At 40.5% G+C, this 24,395-nt stretch overlaps 1 protein-coding gene across 1 annotated transcript in view; it reads right to left on the reverse strand.

The window, feature by feature from the left end:
- Positions 1 to 1,739: 1,739 nt before the first annotated feature.
- The window catches only part of epb41l2 (erythrocyte membrane protein band 4.1 like 2), a 50,446-nt gene continuing 27,790 nt past the window's right edge, over positions 1,740 to 24,395 (reverse strand). Inside the window, exons 10-26 of the mRNA XM_013908701.1 lie at positions 23,335 to 23,422; positions 21,470 to 21,622; positions 21,265 to 21,362; positions 20,693 to 20,865; positions 19,775 to 19,860; positions 15,873 to 15,923; positions 15,673 to 15,708; positions 14,877 to 14,936; positions 12,218 to 12,382; positions 10,907 to 11,122; positions 9,590 to 9,658; positions 8,526 to 9,194; positions 7,316 to 7,444; positions 6,959 to 7,057; positions 6,714 to 6,794; positions 5,360 to 5,471; positions 1,740 to 5,039 (exon numbers count right to left, since the gene is read on the reverse strand). Of these exons, the coding sequence (XP_013764155.1) occupies positions 5,370 to 5,471; positions 6,714 to 6,794; positions 6,959 to 7,057; positions 7,316 to 7,444; positions 8,526 to 9,194; positions 9,590 to 9,658; positions 10,907 to 11,122; positions 12,218 to 12,382; positions 14,877 to 14,936; positions 15,673 to 15,708; positions 15,873 to 15,923; positions 19,775 to 19,860; positions 20,693 to 20,865; positions 21,265 to 21,362; positions 21,470 to 21,622; positions 23,335 to 23,422 (2,275 nt within the window). The 3' untranslated portion in view covers positions 1,740 to 5,039; positions 5,360 to 5,369. The remainder of the gene's footprint in view (positions 5,040 to 5,359; positions 5,472 to 6,713; positions 6,795 to 6,958; positions 7,058 to 7,315; positions 7,445 to 8,525; positions 9,195 to 9,589; positions 9,659 to 10,906; positions 11,123 to 12,217; positions 12,383 to 14,876; positions 14,937 to 15,672; positions 15,709 to 15,872; positions 15,924 to 19,774; positions 19,861 to 20,692; positions 20,866 to 21,264; positions 21,363 to 21,469; positions 21,623 to 23,334; positions 23,423 to 24,395) is intronic.

The raw sequence follows: 24,395 nt of genomic DNA on the forward strand, positions 1-24,395 counted from the left end.
TCAGCACTACTGTTACTTATTTGTTATTTAACCTAAAACTTAGCTGTAGTCGGTCCGACACATTAAAGTACTCGCGTTGATGTGTTCTGCGATCATATCGCCACAGCAGACCTGATGTTCTCCCCGTTTCTGTTGCTTCACAGGACTAACATGGCTGTGCTGACTTCTCCCTGGGCTGATCTGGCTCTGTTCCTGCAGGGAAGCATCACAATGTCAAACAGTGATGCAGGCAGCTTTTTTCCAGTGTGGCTGTTTGGATTGATGCTCTTCCTGTCTGTCTCTCTGCTGCTGCTAGCACTGATCATCCTCCTCAGTTGGAAACTCAGACAGGGTGGGCATTTCTCATACTCACTCATAGTATTATTTGAACAGTATATTACAACTCACGTGACCCACAGGTAAACAACAAAGAACCCAAACTAAACGACACTCTGACAATTAGTTACACTGGACTGGTTTTTGTGGATGCGTAGTGAGAGAGAACTGCCACAGGCTTTAGATTACTCAACACATGAAAAACCTGGAAACATGCCTTTTCCTTCATCTATATGTGTGCACAGGTGTTGCTTTTGCCGGATAAATCGGACCCATTTGTTCTTTGTGCGGCCGTAAAACAAGGACATGTGCACACATCCTGTTATGATCATGGCTGTGCTTTCACCATCTGCTCTGGTTCAAAGTGGATATATTAATAAAAAGATTATTCATGTGTAGAAAAATCAATCATAGGGAACTCCAGCTGCTTTTTGAGAAAATATGACTCTTTTGTGACCCGTTTTTAAAAGACAATCATGTGGGAATGACTGCTGGGCGTGATTGGGCATCAAAGCAAGAAAGTGTGCAATTTTTAGTGATTTTACATTGTCTGCTGTTTATTCGCATGCTAATTACAATCATTTACAGGTAATCAAACGCATACTGTTTGTCAGTGGTGCTCAAATTACACAAAGCTTCTATTTATGTTGGTGAGAAACAAATCTGGGTCTGTGTTCTAGATGGCAAATCACAACAGTAGAAAGAGTTTTACAGACATTTTACTATTTGATGAAAAATATTAGCTCATTTTGAATTTAATGGCAGTAATGTGTGTCAAAGTTGGGGGAAAGTAAAAGAAACAGCCAGAGGAACATTTAGCAACTAATTAGGTTAATTGCCATCACTGTGTTAAAAACAGACATGATTCTGGCACGGAAACTACTTCATGGGCTCAGGAACACTTCCTGTAATCACTGTCTGTGAATACTGTGCCATCCACACATGCAGGTTAAAGCTTTATCGTGCAAAGACGAAGCCATACGTGAACATGAACGCTGGACTGAGACAGAGTGGAAAACTGTTCTGTGGTCAAAGTTTGAAATTCATCTCTAATCTTTCATCCACAGCTGACGCTGATCTGTTGAAGCTAGCGCAGGACAGAAGCTCCATCAGCACCACCCACAGGCATGTCCACAGAGGACGGCACAGAAGAAATGCTGGATCTCATTTCTGCGCCTGACAGTCATGAACGGACACATTTTAACACAAATGAAGGAACACCCTCTGTATATGACACTATGTGCTCTCTCCTGAGGGGCCACACCATGCTGGACATTGAAGACACCGACGTCGTCTGCCTCACCCGACTGACATGAATTAAAAAGCATAATTTACACATGGATTTAAGTTTTAGGTATTATGTCTAATAAATATGCTGCACACATTTTCAATCACACTTCCAAGGAAATGAATGAGGAAATGAAGCGAGTATAACAATCCTTTATTTAAACAGTGTTACACAGGGGGGGAGGAGTGGCTGTGTGGGGGGAGATACAAGACATTTAAGCTGCTAGACAGAAAAAACCCTACTGGTGATCACTGGTTAGCTAACAGAGAGCAATGAGGCAGTTGGTAGGTTTTCCAAAATGAGTTTCTGTAAAGTTTCCTTTGTTTGTGTGAGTTTTATTTTATTAATAAAATATAAAAACTGTGCTGGTTTCCCATTTCTCCAGAGTGTGAAACAAAGCCTGAGATTTAAGTGTTCAGAGGATCCTCCAATTAGAACCTGCTATGACACCATGTGGATTTAACGTTCTCTGATGTGGATTCACAGGCGTAGAGGTTGGTAAAACTTTTCTTGGTGTAACCTAACGTAACATGACACATTTGGGAAAATCCGATTCCGCAGCCTCAAAGCTCATGTGATTGGTTAAGAGAGCCCAGAAGAACCCGGAAAAGCGGTTAAAGCTGGGGCTAAACGTACAAAAAGGAAAACAGTGGCAGAAATTTCCATTTGTAGTGGTTTTCAAAAAAAAACAACGACACTGCAACAATTTTACAAATATGCAAAATGGAGGGGGAACAAGAAATCCCACTTTTAAACAACTAGATCACAGAGAAAAGATGAGAAATTATGAAAAAGAAAAATCTACAAATGTGGTCACTGTGATATTACCAAAGGCTTTTTTTCTGTTTGTTTGTTTTTTGGAACATCAAAAGCTTCCAAAGCTGCCTAGTGTTGCACGGTTTACATTTTTATAAAGAAAAAAAAAAAAGCTTTTCTGCTGCTTTGTCTCTTTACAAGAGGGTTCGAGGTTAAAGCTTCCCCCTCGTGGAATGTCATTTAACTGCATAGTAGAGCTCAGACCTGCGTTTCCTGATTTAAAAAAAGCTTCAGCTCTCAGTTTGATGAGCACGCTTAACTACAAAAGTTTTAAAATGGGTCAAATTGGGCAGTGATTACTCATCAAGTTAAAAAGCTGATTAGCAGTTTTTTCTTCCTTTTTTATTTCTAAAAATGAAATAAAATATCCTTTTGTCTCCCATTTAAAACACGTCCAGTCAAAGAGGGAGACGTAGATTAATCCAGACCAGTCTAAGGTGGAATGTTTATTATACTAAGTCAGTGGCACTTCTTCACTTACAATCAGCTAAATTTCAGGAGAACATGACTTTGCCTTTTTGCTGCTTATGCTAAAAATGCGCATCAAAGTAAATGCACAAGACCAAGCACCTAGCACATTTAATGCCCCCAATATTTACACAAAGCTACAATTTAGTTCACTTTCTTTTTTTGTTTTTTGCAGAGTAAAAGGACAGAAAATGAATAAAACATAATGAGTTTCCATTTAGGGGGTTTCAAGAGCACTTCAAACCCTCTGATACACTTCCCTTTAAGCTGCATTTTGGCTGGTGCGTTGTAACTTTTGTTTTTTTTTGCCTCAGTTTGAAGTGTGGTGACAGATTCAGAGCGTTGTGGTTTTTTTGTGGTGAACAACGTGGAAATCGGCTGAATGAAATGTAACCAAAATAAAAACAAAAAGAACATGCAGAGAAACGTTTAGCTGTAGTGAAACAGTTACAAAGCAGCCCGACGCGCTGTATGAGCAGAGATAGTCCACACGCTCTCAAACCAATTGACGTGGTAGCGTCCTACCTAGACTCACTCGAGACTCCTGGAGGATTAAACTGCGTGAAGACATGCTGAATTTAATCCCATACTCTATCATATCAAGCAGGTATGAAAAGAAGCCGGCGATGAACTGAGCTGAACTACGGCGGCAAACGGGCTCCTTGGCAGAGTTAGCAGGCTGCATTAATTTGAGTCTGAGCTCCTTTCAAGTCATCCTCATTTTGGTACCTGTGCTAGTTGGAGCACAAAACTCATTCTGAATAATTTAAATAGCAGTATTAATTTTGCATTATGCATTAAGCCTTCAGAATATTAAAATACTTCACTGTGGGATGCAAGAAAACATGCATTATTATTCAAATTCTCTTTTATTCCCTGGTACTTATCGGGCAATCTCCCAATTATCCTTCACTTTACAGCTCCGGTCTCCCAATCCAAAGTCAGTTTATGTCTCCCTCGCTCCCCCTCAGGCCCAGCGGGAATGGTTAGTGTCGTACAGTGGACGAGCCTGGGGAGTAAAAAGCTGCTCCCATTGATAACCTTCATTTTTACTGTGCAGAAGTTGTCATTTTCAGTTCAAATCCACCTTCAGTTTAGCTTAAAAAAATTTTAAAACTGTAAAATTGATGGAATGTATTCCACCTACATTTTCGAACTACTGCTGAAGCTAGCCGACCCTATTTAAAATGTTCAAAACCCGTCTCTTCTTCCAGTTTAGAAAAAAAAGTGAATTGAACTGAAAATGCACTCACGCGGCTGCACACACAAGGAATGTGGATGAATAATAACTATACAGGAAAAAAAAGAAATAACAGAACCAAAAGACCTGGATGACTCTCCTGCAGATGTTGAAGTTACAGCTCCCGCTCTTCTCTAATGATCAGGAAGTAGAAGTGATAATGTGAGGTGCAACGTTTCTACCATTCACCTGTGAATATGTGAGAGTGAGTGTGTTATATTAATTAAAAAAAAGAGCAGACCAAGTTGTGACATCCTGTTTCCTTCATGTTCCTTATAAACTATTATATTACTCTCCATTTACATCACCATGAAGCAAGAGGGGGAGCTGTAATTTAACAAGTTACCTTTCTATGCCAATGCACCGGAACCCAAGTACAGGTGCATAACCTCACTGTTATGATAAAAAGCTTTCTCTACTTGAGCATCTCAGCGTGCTGTTTTTGTAAGAAACGTTAGCTGAAGGTCATCAGTACTGGTACAAAATGATCAATGCAAGGATACAGTTTCATCCAGATTGGTTATCAGTGCATCCCTAGTTTCATCTTTGTGATAGAGGACAAACATGCTATCATCTGTTTATAAAACAGTTACAGAAAAAGCACAACTAAAAAAAAAAAAATTAAAAGCTACAATTGTTATGCTAACAAAGTGGTTCTTTTTGTTCCCTCAGAAACAATGAGAGATTTTTTTTTTCTTTTTCTTGGTTTTGCAGTGAGGGATTTAGATCGCACCACAGACAATAAGAAAGGAAGAGAGTGGCAACTTCGGTCCATTTGTCAAACCCTTCTCTCCCTGTTCTTTAAGCTCCTCTTCTTCTCCTCCTCCTCCTCTCCCGTCAGTCAAGGCTGATCGTCGTGGGTGATGAAGGTCGTTCGACAAAGAAAAAACAGTCATGACGGGCCCTTCAGCTCTGGGGAAAAAGAGAGGGGGTGGGGGAGTAATCAGCCTGGGGCACTGCGATGATGAAACGACACTGGTTTCCTAATCAAAATGTTCTCCTTGTACTCCTTCCAAAATCTAATGCCTCTTTTCCCTTTTTCTCTTTTCAACTGTTGCAGCATGTGTGATGGCAGCTGGTTTCTTTAGCAGCTTCTCCACATGCACCGCTAAATAAACCTTTCCCCATCAAATATAAAAAGATTAATAATAATAATAATAATAATAATAATAATAATAATAATAATGATGATGATGATGATGATGATGATAAGCTACTATTTTTATCATTACCTGAGTTCAGTCAATCCTCCTCAGCCAGCTCAGTTTCTTTATGAACCACCACTCTGGTAACAGACATGTCAGGATGTTGCTCTTTGGCCTCCTTAATGGCCTGGGCCAGTGCCTGCAGTACCGATGGGCAACCACATGGTGGAAGCACCGAGCACAGCAGGCAGTGGAGGGGGAAGGAGGGGGGGAAATGGTGGAGTTAAATGAAAAATAAAAGAAGAAGCAAACAGAAAAAGACATATGTGCTGGATTTACAGTCAGTGTGACATTTTACTTCTTCGGATCAAGTAAAATGCATTTAGAAGAAGAATTCACTCAAATAAAACCCATCTCAGTGATATCCAAATCTGTTGTTTTTGTGTAAATCCAGCGAATTAAACCAGACAGGCAACTTAAACAAAAAGACGAGCATGCAAAGAGATGAAAGAGACATTTACCGTCCCAAACATTTCAGGGCTACATGCAGTTTGACATGAATTCCCATGAAGCTATTCACACAGGTGAAAAGTTCTCTCTGGAGTTTTCCATGTTATCTACTGGAGACCGTGGCAACCTGCAAGCAACCACTCTCAACAAATGTTGCACTGCCTAAGTACCTGTATCGCTACACCCCAATATGGACAATGAGACTTTTGGTATTGCTTTTTAAGTATCTGAATCTGGCAAACAGTGCGCAAAAAATTGCCAACCTCAGGGCCATGCATAATTAAGAGATGGCTCAAATTAAGGCTGGCAGAATGGATCAATTACTTTTGCTGGGGTCTTTAGGAAGCTAGTTTAAAATATTTAAAAAAGATCAATTTTCATACATCTGGACTGGACTAACTGAGATGCGATCTCCTCTGTGCAGTGTGTATTTTACTGTACTCTGATTGTCACTGAGGAAATGTGACAATCACAGAAAAGCATAGTATGTGAAATTAGTCACTGCAGGAGGAAAAAAAAGCAGTATGCCAACATTTTATACATGAAAAGATGTGGTGAAGAAGTCACAGCAGCAGATTCCAACAATGAGTGGAATATGGGTGGATCTGATGGCGTGAGTCAAATAAGTGATTCAAAAATAAAACGTAGCATTAAGACTGCAAGTAACATGATTGACATGTCCCAGAAACCCATCTATTCTCTTAAATCTTCTAAATGAGAGAAAATTATTTCCTTATGAGTCAATCTGCAGAACAAGGATCTTAAATTTAAAGCTGCCAAGTTTGGACTTGGATGTGGTTTATTTATCTAAGATGACTCTTTTAGAGACTTTCACACCATCCACGTTTGGTGGGAAGAAAAGACCCCATGAGCCCAGTTGTTGGAACACGAGGCAAAGCAGAGGGGAAAGGCTGCGTCCCTGAAAACTGACCTGGTCGTGGTCGATGTCACAGTCTCCAGTAATGACGATGCGTTTTTCAATCCTCGTCTCTGATAGACCGCCCTTTAGCGTCTGCAACAAAAGATCACCACATTTCAAATTGGGAAGTTTGCAAATGGCTGCAGTACAGCATTTAAATTAAGATAGCAGAAAGAAATTAAGTACCCTATGTCACAAAGACACAGGCTCAACAGAAATGAACACGTGTGTGTTTTAGGGTGTGTGTCTGTTCGTACCTTGGTAATATGTGTGGTTGTTGTAGTACACAAAGATTCAGAGGTGATTGTCTGAGCAGTCATCAACACTCCAGGCTCACCATCACCATTACCATCCAACTGAGAGAGACAAAAAGAGATCATTAGCTGATGTTTAAAATAAATAAATAAATAAATAAAACTCGTTTCCTGTAGGAGCAGAATGAAAAGATGGCGTCATGCACTGTAGCTAGAAAGGAAGCACTTTGGAACATGGAGAATGCTGACGTAGCAACGATCGGTCTAAATATTTCACACAAACAATATGAACCACGGATGGTGACACACATGGGGAAAAACTAAACAAGCTTCTCCGTTTTTTTTCTCTCGTGTTTGCACCTGCGCAGCCTCGTATGTGATGGTCTTGGTTTCCGTATGTACGATGGGCACTTCTTTAGTGGCTATCTCGGTTTTCTGGGCTGCAAACGTGTCTGATATAGTCACCATTTCTGTCTTTACCACAGGCGGCTGGGGAGGGAGCAGAGAGAGGAGTGAGGAGTGGGGGGAGGGAAGAGAGTTAATATATTAAACCTGAGGCAGACATGGGGAAAAAAATTCATTTTTATCTATGCAGTTGACAAATCTGTCTTCAAAATCATCTTCTATCATAATCATTTTGAAAATATTTTTGCGCAGGAAACACCAGTACATGTAGATGTAAACAGCACATGTGAGCCACTGCAGCAAAACTCATGCACAGAAGCAAGAGCTCCAAAAGCCATGCAGACAAAACCATGAGAAACACAAGTAAGACAACATCTGCAATGCAATGTAATAAAAAGAGCTACGGCAGAAGGACAACTATGGAGATATCTTTGGCGTTCACATGCAGCCTAGCACTGTACCAACGTGCATAAAAAAATGAGCCAATATGACAAGCGGGACTCAAAGAGCTACTATAATGTAAACAAGGTACAAAGATGAGTGGTTGGCAATGATGATTTCCACAACACTGTCACTGTGACGACCACAACACGCCAATTAAACAGAAAGAGGAGCATCACTGCCAAACACGCCGAGGATACGCACATATCAAAATGCAGCATGCAAAGCAAAAAGAAAAACAAAACAAAACAAAAACACACCTAACAGCACCATGCATTTCCCACTTAGGCCCCATTTACTTCACAACACTAAAAAAAAAACAGTAGCAACACACCACACTGCGTGGGACATGATAATGGCATGAATAGTATCTGACAACAGCAGATATGAAAGAAAGTCAAATGTATGTTTATGTAAATTAAAATAAAGACTGAAAATATTCATGTAGGTGAATTAATATGAACACCAAAACAATGGTGGTGAATTGTAACTTTAAAGCACTGCTCCTTGGTTTCGGCAGTTTTGAGCATACTAATATAAAGCTTTAATTTTCATAGGATGAAGATGAGTGTGAGGATGTACATGGGGCTTAAATATTCACACAAGCAGGAAGGAAACCGGCGCTCTCAAAAGCAGGGAAGGAAAAAAGTGGGTGCTTCTATAGTTGGCAGGAGAGGGATCAAAGCCCGGGGAAGCTCCGCAGTCGGCCCAGTGAAGACTTTACCTCAGAGCAACAAATAACCTGTGGCAGCGGCTCTGCTTCAGTGAGCGAGGGCTCTCCGTTCATTTTAGGCTCCTCCTCTTCTTCTGCACGAGCATCCATTACAGTCACACCCTCCTCAGGCAGGGTGAGGCCGTTAGGAGCTTCATCGGGCGTCACCATCGGATCATCTGTGCTCTCCTCAGTCTCACGCTCAACTTCTTTCTCTTCCTCGGCATTTGTTGTCTTCTCTGTCTCTGTGTCGTCCTCCTTCTTGGACTCCACTTCTTCTCGACGGGTTTCTTCTGCAGGCTGGATGACTTCAGCTGGAAGAGAAGAAGCATCTGAAGCCAACACCTGTAGCTCTGGCGTCTTATCTTCCTCTTGCTTCTCCTGCTCTTCTTCCTCTTCCTTCTCCTCAGGTATTTGTGTGTGAGAGATGGACACAGGGAGATATGGATGGTACTCTGCTTCTTCTTCACTCTCGCTCTCAGATGAAATGCTCTCTTCCTTCCTCGGCTTTGCTTCCTCAACTACCACCGCTTCCTCTTGAACTTCCACTTCCTGTTCCCTCATTTCCTGCTCTGCAGAAGGAGCAGCGGGGGTACTGGCTGCAACTGTGACAAGTCCAGGTTTGGGAGCTCTGGAAATCTCTTGGACGACAACAGTTTCCTCGATTTCAACCTCGGTTGTCTACACACACACACACACACGCACACACACACACACACACACACACACAAGCACGCATGTACACCCGGTTCACAGACACAAACACAATGAAGTGCGCAAACACACATGCGCACACACACACCACAACAACAAACGCATGGAGACAAGAAAACAAAAGAATAAAATGATCATTGAACACAAATGGGAAAAAATTAAGCTCAGTTAAAAGATAATAAAGTAACACCAACAGAAGAAGATGAAGAACTGTTGACAAAGAGACAAGAAAGGGAGGACAGATAATGAAGGGTGTAGCAGGAACAGAAAATGGAAAATGAATGAAGGCATGAAGAAAGTAATGGATAAAAATTGTCATGAATGTAGGGTTGGAGGAATTAATAGAAGAAGGTCAGGACCACCTTTGCGGGTTCTTTGGTATCAGAGATCGCGTTATCAGCTGTTGCTGCTTCTGTTTGGGGCACACTCACCTGCGTGACAGAGAAGTTAGCATGACATTATTAATCACACACCATCAATGTTAGCAGTATTAAGATGTCTGTTATCACGGCATGTGGAAATGGGCTGCCTTTGTTATTTGTGCCCAATCCCCCTCACTTTTATTGTCTCTTATTCTGTGCCTGGTGGACTGTTTTTTCATGCAACCCCCATAAAGCATAAGGTTCCCTGAAGCAGGGAAAAGAGACGGGATAAAAGAACCAAAAAGAAAAGGTAAAACAAAAAGATGAAAGATGGATTAAAGAGAATACCCCATCAATAAATAAAAAAGGTTATCTTCACATACATAAAAAGGCAAAAGAAGCGTGGTATTGAAGTCAGCAGTATCTTTGAGACGACCACGAAAATACATCATAATGGATTCAGTCCTCACTTGAAAACCTTTTTGTGTAGTTTTAAAAGCTCCTTTAAAAAAAGCCACTAACCAAGCACATTATTTGGCTGCCATTTCAGCTTTTCTTTTTACATTACGAAAGCTGCTGCTTCAATACCTGCTGCTTTTAATATATTTATTTTTTAAGCACAGATCCTAAAACGGAGCAGATTAGTACATTAGCATTAAATTCACACATATTTACAATCACTAGCAAAATAAAATGGGAAAAATAAATGTTAAAAAAAACAAAGCCATGCACCCATTCATAGATGAGTAGGTTTAGATTAAATGCATTATGGTCATTGTGTGCCCGTTCTTTTGGGATGAATGGAGCCGTCACAAACTAATTATCGCTACCATTCATCCGGCATCTACAGCAGGCATTATGGGCATCTTAAACCCCTTTGGTTTGTAAACGCATCTGGCAGGCATCCTTAGATACCTGAAGAATTACAAATGTCAGTTTACTCTCAAGTTAAACAGAAAGACAATGGGTTAAAGGTACAGGTGACCCTAAAATCAAAAATACATGTATTTCTTCTAGATTGTAGTTTTATCTAGCCATATCACTGTGCAGAAGGAAGCATCTACCTTGCTTTGGTTGGCAGGTGTAGTTTGGTACAAAGAAAATGGCTCATAGAGTTCACATCCAGGTGAGTAAATGTGTCATTATTACAATTTTGGTGTGTTCACAGCCAAGACGAAGTAAACAGCACTACAGCCTAGAAAAAACATGTATATTTGATTGTGGTATTAACTTCCCCTTTAACCAACAATCCTGAGTAGTTTATGTTTTTGAATTAAAGTAAAGCGACTCCTAAATGCTTGGTAGTAGCAGATGCACCTCAGTGGCAGAGAGGGCGGTAGATAGGGTTGCAAGAGGCCTTTGTGGTGCAGAAAAACTGCAGACAGCAGCGGAAGAAGAAGTAGCAGCTGAACTTGTAGTTTTAACAGCATCTAGTGGTGGTTCAGGAAAAATGCAGGAAGCCTTAGCAGTTGAATCAAGTCCAATGTCAGTGTGTCTACTGAAAAGAACTGACGCTATCTCCTCTGCAAGACTCTATAGCAACACACAATAAAAAGGACAGAGAGAAGACACACAGAAGCATGAACAAATGAGACAGACGACAAGATCTTATATAGGAGAAAAGCCAAAAGAGAAATCATCCTCAAAAGCATACAGATTTACAAAGAAATGCTTTATGATTACATAGTAGAGGTGTAACAGTTCTAGAAGTCACTTCTTATGATAGCCACAGGAGTAGTTAAGCTAGTAGCTGCTTCCTGTGTGTATATTAGCCAAACTTCACAGTAAAGGACTGTTTTGGCATGTGTAACAGCAGTTTTTGCATTGCTGTTATAAGGATGTGTAAATATAGGATGGGAAACAGCTGTTGAGCAACACTCTTAGTAAAGTGTGTAAACCTGTGGATGCTAAGACCTATTCAAAGTGTATATTAGAAGATAAGATCTTAAATAGGATAACCTGAGAAAAGCCAAAAGAAGAGAAAGAAGTTACTACTCTTTCATGACGTCAGCTAATGGGGATCCAAAAGTGCAAAGTACGCACAAATCTGTGGATTTCAAGAATTGTTACACCACTATTACAGAGTAAACTAGAAACAGACAGAAATCAGAAAATTGGTTTTGAGTAGAACTGAAATGAAGTAGAAACCCATGTGCTGTCAAAACTCCAACGTAACATCAGTCCTGCTGGGAGGGAATGAACAGTTATAGATGTTTGGTCAGTTTTCTTCAAAGGAAAACCCAGAAATTATCGTTAAGTGATGGATGAGCTATAATGAACACGCTGTGGAAACACCACCACGGCACCAAGTAACAGAGTGCAGATTAAAAATCTGCTGCCATAAAGTTGGCACACTCCAAAAAACCCATTCAAATATAAGCGATAAAAAGAAAGCAGTGGGTGTAGTGATACAGACTGCGCTCCGAAACAAAAAGAAGAAAACTTTGAATTAGAAAAAAAAGGTCAAAACATTTTTTTTTACTACAGGGACTGCAATGTTGTGTTTCTACAGCAAAAGACACAACTGAAATCCTCTGCATAACGCTCCATCGCCTGCACTATTGTTGTAGACTAAACTATCTGCAGTTCATGTGTCTTGCAGTGACAAAAACATCCAGACAGACGTACCACTTGTTGCTGTTGCAAACGTATCGTAGCAGGAGAGGAGGTGAGCCGTTTCTCCCACTGGTTGGGCTGAGGAGGAGAGGGAGGTGGAGCTTCCATAAAGGAGCGTTTTAGCTGGCTAATGCTAGCTTGGTGTTTCAGAACCTCTTCTTGGGTCTTATCATGGTCCTAATGGGGAGGGGGAGGAAAGGATAGGTATAAGGGGAGGTAGGAGGCAGGCAGAGAGTGAATAACATGAATGTGAGTGATGAAAGATCAGAAATGTGGGAAACATGGGATGTAAGAGATGTGAGAAGTAAAGAGGAAAAGAGGAAGTAAAAGCCAGAGTAGAAGGAGAGTTTAAAAAAAGGGAGAGCAAGATCAAGAGACAGAAAAATGATGGGAAAAGGAAGGAAGGAAAAGAAGGAGGGGGATAGTGAAGGAGAAATGGGGACGGATAAAAGGAGAAAGGGACGGGGAGGGAAAAATTGTGGTCACAGGAACATTAGTCTGTCAATATGAAGGGAAACAAGATGGACGCCGTGCTTCACTGCAGCATTGTTTAAAAAGCCTTGAAATCATATACATGACTTATCACTAGCGATGCACCCACATATCAGCCAATATCGGTGATTTTGATCATTTGACTGTATCAGACTATCAGCAAATTCTGTCACATCAAATCTGCGACGGGTTGAAATATAGTGTAAAAAAAAGACCTATAAGACATTTAAACAGCTAAGTTGTCTTTTGATAATCACTGAAAATACTGATTTACTGGAGTTGTTTCACAATTGGTGCATGACGGCTGATTACTTATGAATTACAGCAAGCTGCAGTGAAACAAGGCCCACCATCTTGTAAGGACTTTTCCCTTAAAACAGACCAGGAATGGCATCTGCAGAGCATGGAGCTGGTAGTGCTAGTCTGCCTCTCCCTTACCCTTTATTCCTATCTGACTGCTTACTTATTATTAGTTTATTTGTTTAGTTTAGTATTAGTTTTCACTTTTCCATTTGACTTTAATGTCATTAGTAATAGTTGTTTTGTTACACATCAGGTATCTTTTCCACCAGGTCTGCCTCCATCTGTTCCTCATCTCATTCACACAAGCATGGAGACATTTCATGAAATTGAGATAAATTAGACAAATTTTCTTAATGTACTGAGAAGGCTGCAGGATTTAATCCAACACAGAGACACTGGCACAACATACTGAGGAGAAAAATACTTGTTCAGTCTGCTCTAACCACGTTTAACATTTCAGCTAACACTGATTAGTGTGTAGACTACTCTAGTGCAACGGATCACTATCAGCCCCATGCTTCACACACAGGTTTTGTTGTTTTAGTATGTTATCACACCACAGATCACTTGACTTTTTGGCAGCCAATCACCAGAAAACAGGAAGAAAGCTCCTCGTGTGTGTTAGGGAGGCTGGATTAGTCAGGTTAGACACAGCTGCCTGGCAATAATCAAAGTTTCTGACCAATAGAGAATCCAGAATACAACAAGATAAAATTTAAAAAACTGCAATCAACATGCACAGAGCATGCATTTAAGTCACCATCAGTCCAATTCACAGAGCAGCCATTGTGAACACTCAGTCAGGGAAATTTTCTGCAAGAGCCCATTTCTGCTGTACTGTTGTGCAGATACAAAACTGAGGTTTCTGACACAACTTCAACTAATTCCAAGGAGCAAGGAGAAGAATAAAGGTCTAAAGAGGCTGATGTTGCTGTTGTGCACATACGCAAATCTTTTTAGTGTTTAGTTGGGGATTATATCTGTCAGGAAAACCCTTAATCTCATCTCTATCCCTCAGACAACATTGGCTACAAACATAACCATCACATAATACTTGGCTAGATTAATTCAAACTGTTGAGGACTACTGAGAATCAAATAACGGCTAAATGTTGTAAACAATCTCAGTAGTGCATTTAAAGCTCATTTTCTCATTGTGTTGTCCCAGGACTCAGTGACCAGACAAAAAATTAACTACCAACACAAAGTGTTGTTTCTAATGCAATATAATTTTTAACATTCCGACTAATATTACAGAAATTTAAAAGACCAAATCTGAAACTAACAACGAGAAAATGAAAGGACAAAAACTGCACAAAACTACAACTATTGTATGAAATGTGTGATCAGTCTTGCGGTTTCTTGTAGCTTGTTTTAGCATCCACTGCTGACAGATAAAGAAAGCGAGCTCTTTTTTTGTAAAACAAAGACCCCACAAACTCAAGAGCTGTGGAAACTACATTATCAAGCTGAAAGATGCCAAATATCTGAGTTGAATTGGGACAAATTAGGTGATGACTTGTGAGTTTTCCACATGTAGAAATGTTGATTGGGTTCTTGTTTAGGTGACATTTGTGTTTTATCACAAAAACAGTGAAATTTCCAAGTTGAGCTGTTCAAAGGAGCTGCCATGTGAATGAGGACAACTAGCACTGAAATGTTTTCAACTTTCCAAGATCATAACTGTTGATGTTGGACCTGAGTACAGAGTTGATTAACAAACATACACACACACAAACACATGCGGGCATGCACGCAGAGCCTGAGAGTGCGAGAGGGCAGCAGTCTTGTACAGTATAGTTGTAGATCTGATGGCATCAGAATACACAGAAACATGTAGGTCTCATTATCAGCCATCGGACAATACCAGTACCAACCTCCAACATTAAATTACTGTGCCTCACATAAATATTGTCCCCATGCACTCTCAACGAACTCTGGAAGGCAGACATACAGCACACAATGAAAAAAATAATAATTAATTCAAAAGAAATTAATAAATGTATGGTGAAAATTCAGTGCACAAATAAAATAAAACAAAACTAACAGAATGAAAACAACAAAAAAAAAAATTACATATAACCAAAAAAAAGTGAGATGTTGACACCAAAAATGTCCCAAATGTCTCGGGTGAACGTTGGATGATGGGTACAAGCACAAATGTTTTCATTTTGGTATTCCTCATGAATGTCACAGTTGTTGATACTCGTACCCATGGTAAACATGCAAAATCCAAAGCATTCAAAACACCAACAGATGTTCACACAAACCATCAAAACCACACTGCGCTTTCAGGAAAACTCAAAAATAACGAAAAGAACCTCAGGTGCAAACCAGAAACCAGACTGAAACTGTAAGCCACAGCAGAGCATCTGAAAGTGAAAACAGTTGGGTGAAAGTGCCCAGATCTATTTTTAAGAGTCAAACCCAATCTGGAATTCAAATGTAGAGCATGAGGTATAAATTTAAATTACTGCAACATGAGTCAATAACTTTTTTTTAAGGTTATAAAATTCCAGATTTGGTTCTTGTTTAAAAAAGAAACCCCAAACTACCTCCATAGATTCAAGTCAGGGCAACTTCACCCTGGGAAAAGAATAAACCCAACCAGTAAACCAACCCACATGGGCCACAGGCCAATGCACAACCAAATAACCAATAAGATGAATGAACCTGAGGGGGGCCAAGTTCACTGGATCCAGGTGAGTGCTGGTGAGGTAAAGTCGAGGAGACAATAAGGACAGGTTTGCTCCATTGCAACATAAAACCAATGTTGTAAACACTTCACACTAGTTCTTAGCTGCATAATGTCAATTTATTCTGATCTCTTTAATATTTGCAAAGCATGCTGGGTAAAGACAGGCCTTACAGACCTGGGAGGGCATGGCCTCTGCATCGCCAGGGCTTACGTCCACCACCGTAACCTTCAGTGTCGTAGTCAAGGTGATGGTAGTCAGGACAAAATGAAGGAGGCAAGGGCACGAAGAAAGAAAAGAGTGAAATGGATGATGGGAAAAGCTATTTTCTTCCACAGCAACCTTTAGTGTTAGGGAGTACTGCTGGTCATGTGACCTTAGCACCAAACCCATTGGAACAGTAACAGGAAAGGATGCTGAGGTGGTCAAGATCTGGAGACAGAAGGTGCTACTAACTGCTTACAGTGTGTGTATACTTCTACCATATGACTGAAAGGCAGCCTTATATTTACAGCTTTACGTTTATACTTAGCTGCATAATGAGTTCAAAGTCCAAAATAGTGAAACTGTTAAAGGTTTACAGGATGGGTACTACAGAAACACTAGAAGAGTTTTGTCTAAAATGACTTGATCAGTGCAGAGAGGTAGAGGACAGAGTGCTGAACGTCAGGGATCAGGGCAGGTGTAACACTGTTTAGTCTTAATGTTTATTACATATTATACACAAACGCAATAAGCGGCAGGTGCTATAGGCATCTGGAGGCAACTGTATGTACAATTCTAACATGTGATCAACTATTAGTTACTCAGCATCACCCTTTCTATGCAGAACTACGCAACTGAAAATAACTTTTAAAAATAATCGATACTGCCTTAAAAGTGCACTTATGTAATTTATATAATTACGTCACCACATCTGATTAGAGGGACATTAAGCAGTTTTATATTACACAGAGCAACCACAACAGAGCTCTACAATTAATAACCTCTAATTGCAACTACTCTGACAATGATCTGAACATCACTAATCATTACCATTGCCTTTTTTTTTAGTCTCTCTGCTCTCCTCTCAATTTCTGTACATTATTTTAAACTCTTAATAAAGTGACCTTTTCTCTATATTGGCAATGTAAATATTTGTCTCTGTGCTATACAGTTTTAATGTCTTCTCACTGTTCTAACTCTTAATTTAATCTTATTCTACTCTGTTTCTTCAAACAATACACTGGGGTTTGCACGGTAAGGAATTAAGAGGTAGAAAAAAATATATATCAGCTAGAGGAAGTGCTGGTGGGGGAAATGAACAAAAGGAGGTGACAGACATCATATGCATTCAAAAAGAGGTCAAACACAAAGTGAGGGAGTGGAATATGGGCCAGGAGGTGTATACATGTTGCTTTTATGCAGCTGGATCACACATCTCTTGCATCCAGGTGGCCTCTGTATTAGTGCGGTGCCTGATGCGAGGAGGCGTGTGTGTTGGTGTGAGAGGAGAAGCCTGCCTGTTGAAAACAGAGCTCAACTGATTCTCAGACTGATCATCGGGCCCGTCATCGAGAAACACTGGCAAAGCGGTTTTTCTTTGACTGGAGACAACTTTCTCCAAGTAGCACAGGGTCAGACCGAGGGGTGTGGCTAAAATCAGGGCTAAGACTACAGACTGGCTTGCTGTCAGCATCACTGCCAGGAGGAAGACGACTAACAGGCAAGGCAGAAACAGAGGGGAGGGATTCAGGAGGTAGCGATGTACAGATGCAATGAGGTTAGAGCAAGAGAAGGCAGGGAGAGAGCCGCAAGATGGAAAAGAAAAGGGGCGAGCAGGGAGAGAGGAGAGGGAAGCAATGGTTGAGAGTATTGATGGATGGAGAGAAGATATGTTGGGTAAACTCAATTGAGCTGGACGAGAACATAAAGCAGCAACTGTATTACTGATCTTTGGAGGAAGATGCTGGATAAGAAATGCTACCAAATGAGTCCATCTAAATGTCAAAATGTTAAGGATTTGATCTAATTTGGACATAATCATATTGGAGGCTCTATAATTCCAGGCAGTGATGGTGCAAATATTTAATTTTGGAACCCACTTAAACATCATCATGAACAAAGCAGGAGAAAAAAGGTGCAGTTTCTTCATTAATCTTGAAAATGCACCTGTGGCCAGACACATGTTTCCATTTCCTGAAACGGAGAGAAAGCCAAACACAAAAGAAACATATTTAACCACACCCTTCAGAGAGAACCAGCTTCGCCAGTTTAGCAGTCCAGCTGTTGCTCTGGTTTGAGCCTGGCAGCTCTCCACAGATTTCAAAATCTCTGAGGAGCATGTTTGGGAGGATGGTGGGTTTTGTGCGAGCTGCTCAAGATCTGCTAACTGCTGATCAGTGAAGAGGGACAGGGTGTTTGAGGGGAGGGTCCACAGCGTGTGTGCCGAGTCCACGTCGTCGATACGATCTTCATCTTCGGAGATATCTGAAAGGACGTGGTCAAGCTCGGAGATGGAGTCGAGGGAGGGTGGGATGGATGAGAGTGAGGATGATGAGGAGAAGGAGAGGGGGAACATGAAGATTGACTGATGGAGAGGGAAGAATTAAAGGAAGACACAAGAGGAGAGGAAGAAAAAGCAGGAAATGAGGGAGGGCACAATATGACAAGAGAGCCAGAGAGTGGATAGATGGGTGAGATCAAACAACGCCGAATACACACACCCGCAAAGTGAAGGAGCAAGCCATGAAGAAATTAAAATTAAATGACAAATCAAAATAATCGAGTGCAAAAATTAAAATTATTCAGATTTCATAAAATGGCAGCAACAAGTGGCAACATGCAAGAGAGGTGTGAGAACGGCAAAATAAAGAAATAAAAATTTTAAAAAGGGAGTGTGTGAAAGAAAAAAGAGAGAGGGAAAGAGACAAAACATTAGTCAGTGAACAACACGCCACAATCGCTTACAAGTGAACATAGCAGGGTAGAGCATAGGTGCAGAAAACAGTAGGCACAGGTGCTGGCAGAAAAAGTATCAACAGGGTGTGTCACCACTGAAAGGGCCAAGACAGGTGCCAAGTCCAAAGTGCTGGGATGTGAGCGAGGGTAAGGAGGAGACGGGAGGGAGTGAGGAAAGGGAGCTGGAACAGGAGGCATGCACAGCAGCACACAGCAGTAATCTGTGTATACTCATATATTGTTCAGAGACGGGCTCAAGTTAGTAGTGAGCACTATGAATAAGAGGGACACAGCTCCTCAGTAGAGGACAGCAGTTAGGCCAATAGAGCAAAATGCTGGACTACTTGAAAAGCTGCTCTGTTAAGACTTGTTGTAGTTGATAAGAAAACCATTAAAAATATGAGACTGAAGACATGAGGCTTTCTTCGTTTTGTTGGTTTATGTACCTCTACCACTCCTGTATACATTCACATTTTGTGGAGGCAAATTAATAGCTGTCCTCTGGCCTTAGATAAGGTTGATATCGCAGTGTCTCAGTAGTCACTTATTCCTGATCACTAAATGGACAAAGAAAAATCTATTTGAATTTGTAGCTGTAGATTCCAGTGAAAACCGTTGAAAAAGGCCCAACTCTCGACTTTAATTGATCGAACCCACTTGCATATGAAATGAGTAGCGGGGGACATGTAGAGTAGAAATAACAGACTTTGTTCACCTGCCACAGTTAAGAAGTCATCGTCATCAGACACACATACAGAGTGGAGGAGACTCGCCACAAATTATCAACAGTGATGCGTAAATGGTTATGTTTACACGTGATTAACTTCTAGTGTCAGTTTTGCAAACCCGGAAAAGAAAATACACATATTCATCGTTTCACAGAAACATAAAGCAAGCAAACACTCCTATCTTACAACAGTAACAAGAAACAGCAGAAACTGTCTCTGGATTTATAGCTCTCAGTACATACTGTATTTCTATTTGATATAACAGACCGTTTCCATGGGACAACATAGACTCACTGGTATAAATTAAAAAAACAACCAAAAAAAAAATAGAACTGAGCTACACACATTCTATTTTTATCTCGTATTTCTGTTCTTGTACCTGCAAATGCTACATCTGATTTATGAACACACCTTTGAGTCAGAGTGGAGCTCCAGGTGAGGCTCGCGTCCGTTCCCAGCTGATTCTCTGCCAGCCTCAGTTATGCTGATCATTGGTGCTACGCGATCAGAAACAAAAGAAAAAGCAATCACAGTTATGCAAGTTTTCAATAAGTAAATAACTATAACAAGTAAATAATTGCTAAAAAATAATAATAAAAGCTCTATTAAAAAGCTTTCTTTTATTAAAAAACAAAAAAAACAAAATCAAAAACGTGTAGTAGAGTAAATGCACCAAAATAAACTCAAGTATAAAACATCAAGTTGCAGTAGAATAATGTACCCAGCAGGGGGCGATATCAGCTAACAGTATAACCACATGTTAAACAGGGGTGCACAGTTGCATGAATTGGAATCTGGGAATCTTGAACCCCTCCATAACAAAGCAGAACAAAACAAATGTGTAGGCAAAGAAGGTAAAGCCAAAACCACATCACAGTTCTATAGACATAGAGAACACGCTGGTTTTATTACCGTTCTACATGAGATGATCTACTACAGTTATTTATAAATCTGATGTTAATGACAACTTTTGTGCTGACAAAATGTGAACAATTGGCGTTTTTCTCTTCACTCTGCTGTTCTGTTGTAAGTTTTCATACTTTTGATCCACAGAACATTTATTCTTTTCAGCTCTTTCTTTCTCCCTCTCCGTCTCTCACTGTGTGACAGGAAACATATGCTCCAGCTATTTCCTGTATCTGGTCAGGCATCGAGCATTTACCATCAGTACAAACACAGACATGCACACGACCCTGCGCAATGCCTAAATCCATGACCCTACTTCCATCTGCCCCTCATTCCTTCCATCTGTCCATTCATTCGACGTAGTTCAGAATGAAGCTGAAACATCAAATATGCCTCACTTTCAGTTGCATTCATGTGTGTTACCTCCATCCAAACTGCGGCTGATGCGTTTTGAAGACGTGCGTTCAAAGCTGGGCGCCGGTCGGTCTATGAGGGAACTGGCCATGCGGGTTTGGGCCTGAGTTCGCCCGCTGTAACGAAACTTTGAGCCCAGAGTCAAAAAGCGGGCCTTGGTAGGAGGCTCTGGTGCATTTAACCTAGTGACAAAAAGAGAGATGGAGAGAGATGAGGTGGTACTGGAGAGAAACATGACTTTTAAAGCTTATTCAGATTAATTTATTTTGCAATGAAACACTGATCATCACATTTATAAGTTTATGGGTAAGGAAAGCAAAATGCTTCCAGGCAACTCCTCCTTGAACAGGATATGAAAGAAATACTCAGGCATCTCTACAAACACAACATACAAATGTGCACACACGCAAAGCAAACACGGGCATCAGGTTTATCTATATGGGTGTTTCTGCTGTGTCTAAGGCAACAAATACGCACTTTGAGATACGCTTTCTTCACAGACTTCCTGGGAAGATGCACAGCTTTTTTTCAAGAAAAATAACACAAGTGACTCCACAGGCAGTATGGATGCATCAGTCTACCTGAAGAAACTGTGATTCTCCACACAGACTTTCCACAGCCTTTTGGCAGCTCGGTGATTCTCGAGTTTGAATCCCACTGTACTCTCAAACTGCTCCGTCTATCAAGCACAATATCAGTGAGAAAAAAACGTTTTCTTAACAGTAAAAATGGCACATTAATAAAATAAATAGCTTAGGTAAACCTTATTCGTGTGTGCATACATACCTCTCCTGGTCTGATTTTAATGTAGAAGTTGTTCCTCTTGTATGAAATCTTGAGTATTTTGGGCCAAGCAAAGCGATTTATCCGAAGCCTGTCTTTATAGACTAAGAGTCCGTTGGCACACACACCAAGCATGATGTCCACACCCTCTGAATCCTGTGAGGATACAAATGTGCATAACATATATTAATTTGATTAATTATTTGTTGTAAACACCATCTATTTATCCAAGCCAGATCATACTGTGCATGGATTGATTAGACTGTTTAAGGTCACCATTACCACACACACAAACAGTGACACTCATTACAACTGTAACGCATTTGGCTGGCAGACTAACACACTGACAAAGCTTTTAAGGCTCCCAGACCATCTGCTAATGGTATTGATTACAGTAGTGAAGTAACACAGGAAAAATCTGTTGTACTAATGGAGAATGCAATATGCGGATAATGGACAGTTTTATCAGGACACATGCACACAAACATCACATGGCCTTGCCATGCTATTAGCTGCTCATCGATCTCTGACCTTGCGCTGCAGCTACATTCAAATATTTTGGCTGGTTACACTGACAGAGGGAATGTTAAAGAAAACTAGTAAAAGTTGCATTTCCTGCGAAAATGCAGTGTGAATGCCTTGTAGTGGAATCTGCTGAAAACAGCAGAAGTAAAACTATGTGCTGAAAGGAGGTGAAGAAACTGAAAATCATGCTGAGAACAGTTGAAGCAGAATTTTTTGCTGAAAAGAGGTGAAAAGCCATAAATTCTGCTGAAAAGGGGTGAAGAAGTTCAAATTTGTGCTGAAAAGAGGAGAAAAGGTTGAACTGTCTGCTGAAAGGAAATGTTGCCGTGAGCTGGGTGAACTCGGGCCTCCTGGTCTCAAGGCTGCTACTCATCTCACTGAGCCAAACTGGTTGTCAGGTAACTGAAAAGAGGTGAAAAAGCTGAAAATTGTGCTGAAAAGAGGTGAACTTGTTAAACTTTCTGCAAAAAGGAGATGAAAAAACTGAAAATTCCACTGAAAACAGGCCAAGAAGCTGAAAATTCTGCTGAAAAGAATAATTTGTAATGAAAAAAAAAAAAATGTTGAACAAGGTGGAATCGAATCAAATGCATCTCTCTTTAGTGTCCATCTTTTCCTTTTCGCAGCTAAAATAATGAATTCCCTGAAATACTATTACTCAGTGTCTGTTACATTTGTGCTTTTAAAATGTTTTGACATCCAGTATTTGAAACAGTTCCTTTGTGGGCCCTGGGGATTCTGAGACTTGTGCAACAAATTAATGGCACAGGACAGAAATAGATCAACTCCCTGAATTCCCACATCTTTGGTATGCCATAAAAAAATAAATAAAAAAGGAAAAAAGATTTTCCGCATTTTAAAGGCTCTCTCTGCTTTTCTATCTTTGCCTTGGTTCTCTGTGTTGCAAAAAGTGGAGCATGCCCCTTTCAAGTATTTGTCCCCATCTCACTCTGGCCTTATTTCTGTTCTCCATTTATTTCCCCTTCTCAATCTCTCATCCTTCCTTTCTATCTATAAGACTCTCATTTTTCTGCCTATACTGCATAAAGACACACAAACATACTGAGACAAACATGAAAACATGCACGCAGTACACTGATGACCTGCTATCCCAGTGAGAAACACTGGCTGTTCCCATGGTAATGGCCTCCCCAAGTGTTTGCACAGCTGACACACACACACACACACACACACACACACACACACACACACACACACACACACACACACACACACACACACACACACAGGCCCACCAGCACCCTCTCCCTACATCAAAGAATCTGCTCAGCCACAGATGTTGACAACAATGGAGAGGACAGGGTTCATTCATTTATTCATACCTTAGCGTGGTGCAGGTCCACGCCATACATGGACAGTTTCTTGGCATTTTCAAGAAACTGGGTGTCAGCCTGTGCTGGTGTCATTCCCCTGAAAAGCAAAGAAAAGGCTCAGTTAATTCAAAATGCTCATATTTCTATATAGTGATCATTTTCTGCTTAAATGGTATTATAGCAAGTTTTTTTTTAAATTCTAATTTTAACTTAAATGTACCGTCGTACCGTTTAAATGTACCGTTAAGGCTCAAATCGAACGTACAAACGTAGAAGTCTTTGTTCATGAAAATAGTCTCTTAATGCCTTCCAATAGCTACACTACAAAGTTCTTTATTGCGTATGTGAAATGTTTGAATATGAAAATCGGTTCTTATCCTTACCAGCCCTCCACTGTAGCAGTTCAGACACACTGAGCATAAATTTTACTCTAACATTGTAAAAAAGGAAAAAAAAAACCACTACTTCAAACCACAAGATAATTTAATTTAAGCTGGAAATCTTTTCTGGAAAAAGATGAAGTAACACAGTCAATCGTCTACAGGCTGCCTAAAAGTCAGCGTGTTGTGTTGGAATGGTAAAGTGCTTTGTGCATCTCTTTCTACTCTATTAAAAATGTTGTGATGTAATGAGGACAGATAACATGAGCCTACAATCTGACTATGTTATCAAACGTCTACTGCTGCTACTTACTCTTGTTAGGTTTAGATAACCCCTGTTTCTAATCAGCTGGTATAAGGTCTTATTTCGATTACCCTCAAGTGGATTATTATCACTTTTACATGACAGACACTGTAAAACTGCTCTACGCTACGCAACGGAAGCTCCCTTGTACAAATCGGTGTGATGTCCAGTTGTGCAAATATAAACAGGAAATTTTTTTTTTTTTTTTTAAAAGCACAGCTGGAGACACATAAAACTCATATACAATACACTCAAAAGAACTTCCTAACTGACCTGTGGGACTTGTAGAGCTCAAGAATCTTCTCCTCCATTTCTTTGTTCTGATTTGGTGCGAAGGTCAACTGACTAATGAAGTCCAGAGGGCGAGGCTGGTCAGGTTCATAGTC

This window comes from Pundamilia nyererei, unplaced genomic scaffold, assembly GCF_000239375.1.
Source record: "Pundamilia nyererei isolate P.nyererei 1_Seehausen unplaced genomic scaffold, PunNye1.0 scaffold00013, whole genome shotgun sequence".
NCBI classification, from domain to species: domain Eukaryota; kingdom Metazoa; phylum Chordata; class Actinopteri; order Cichliformes; family Cichlidae; genus Pundamilia; species Pundamilia nyererei.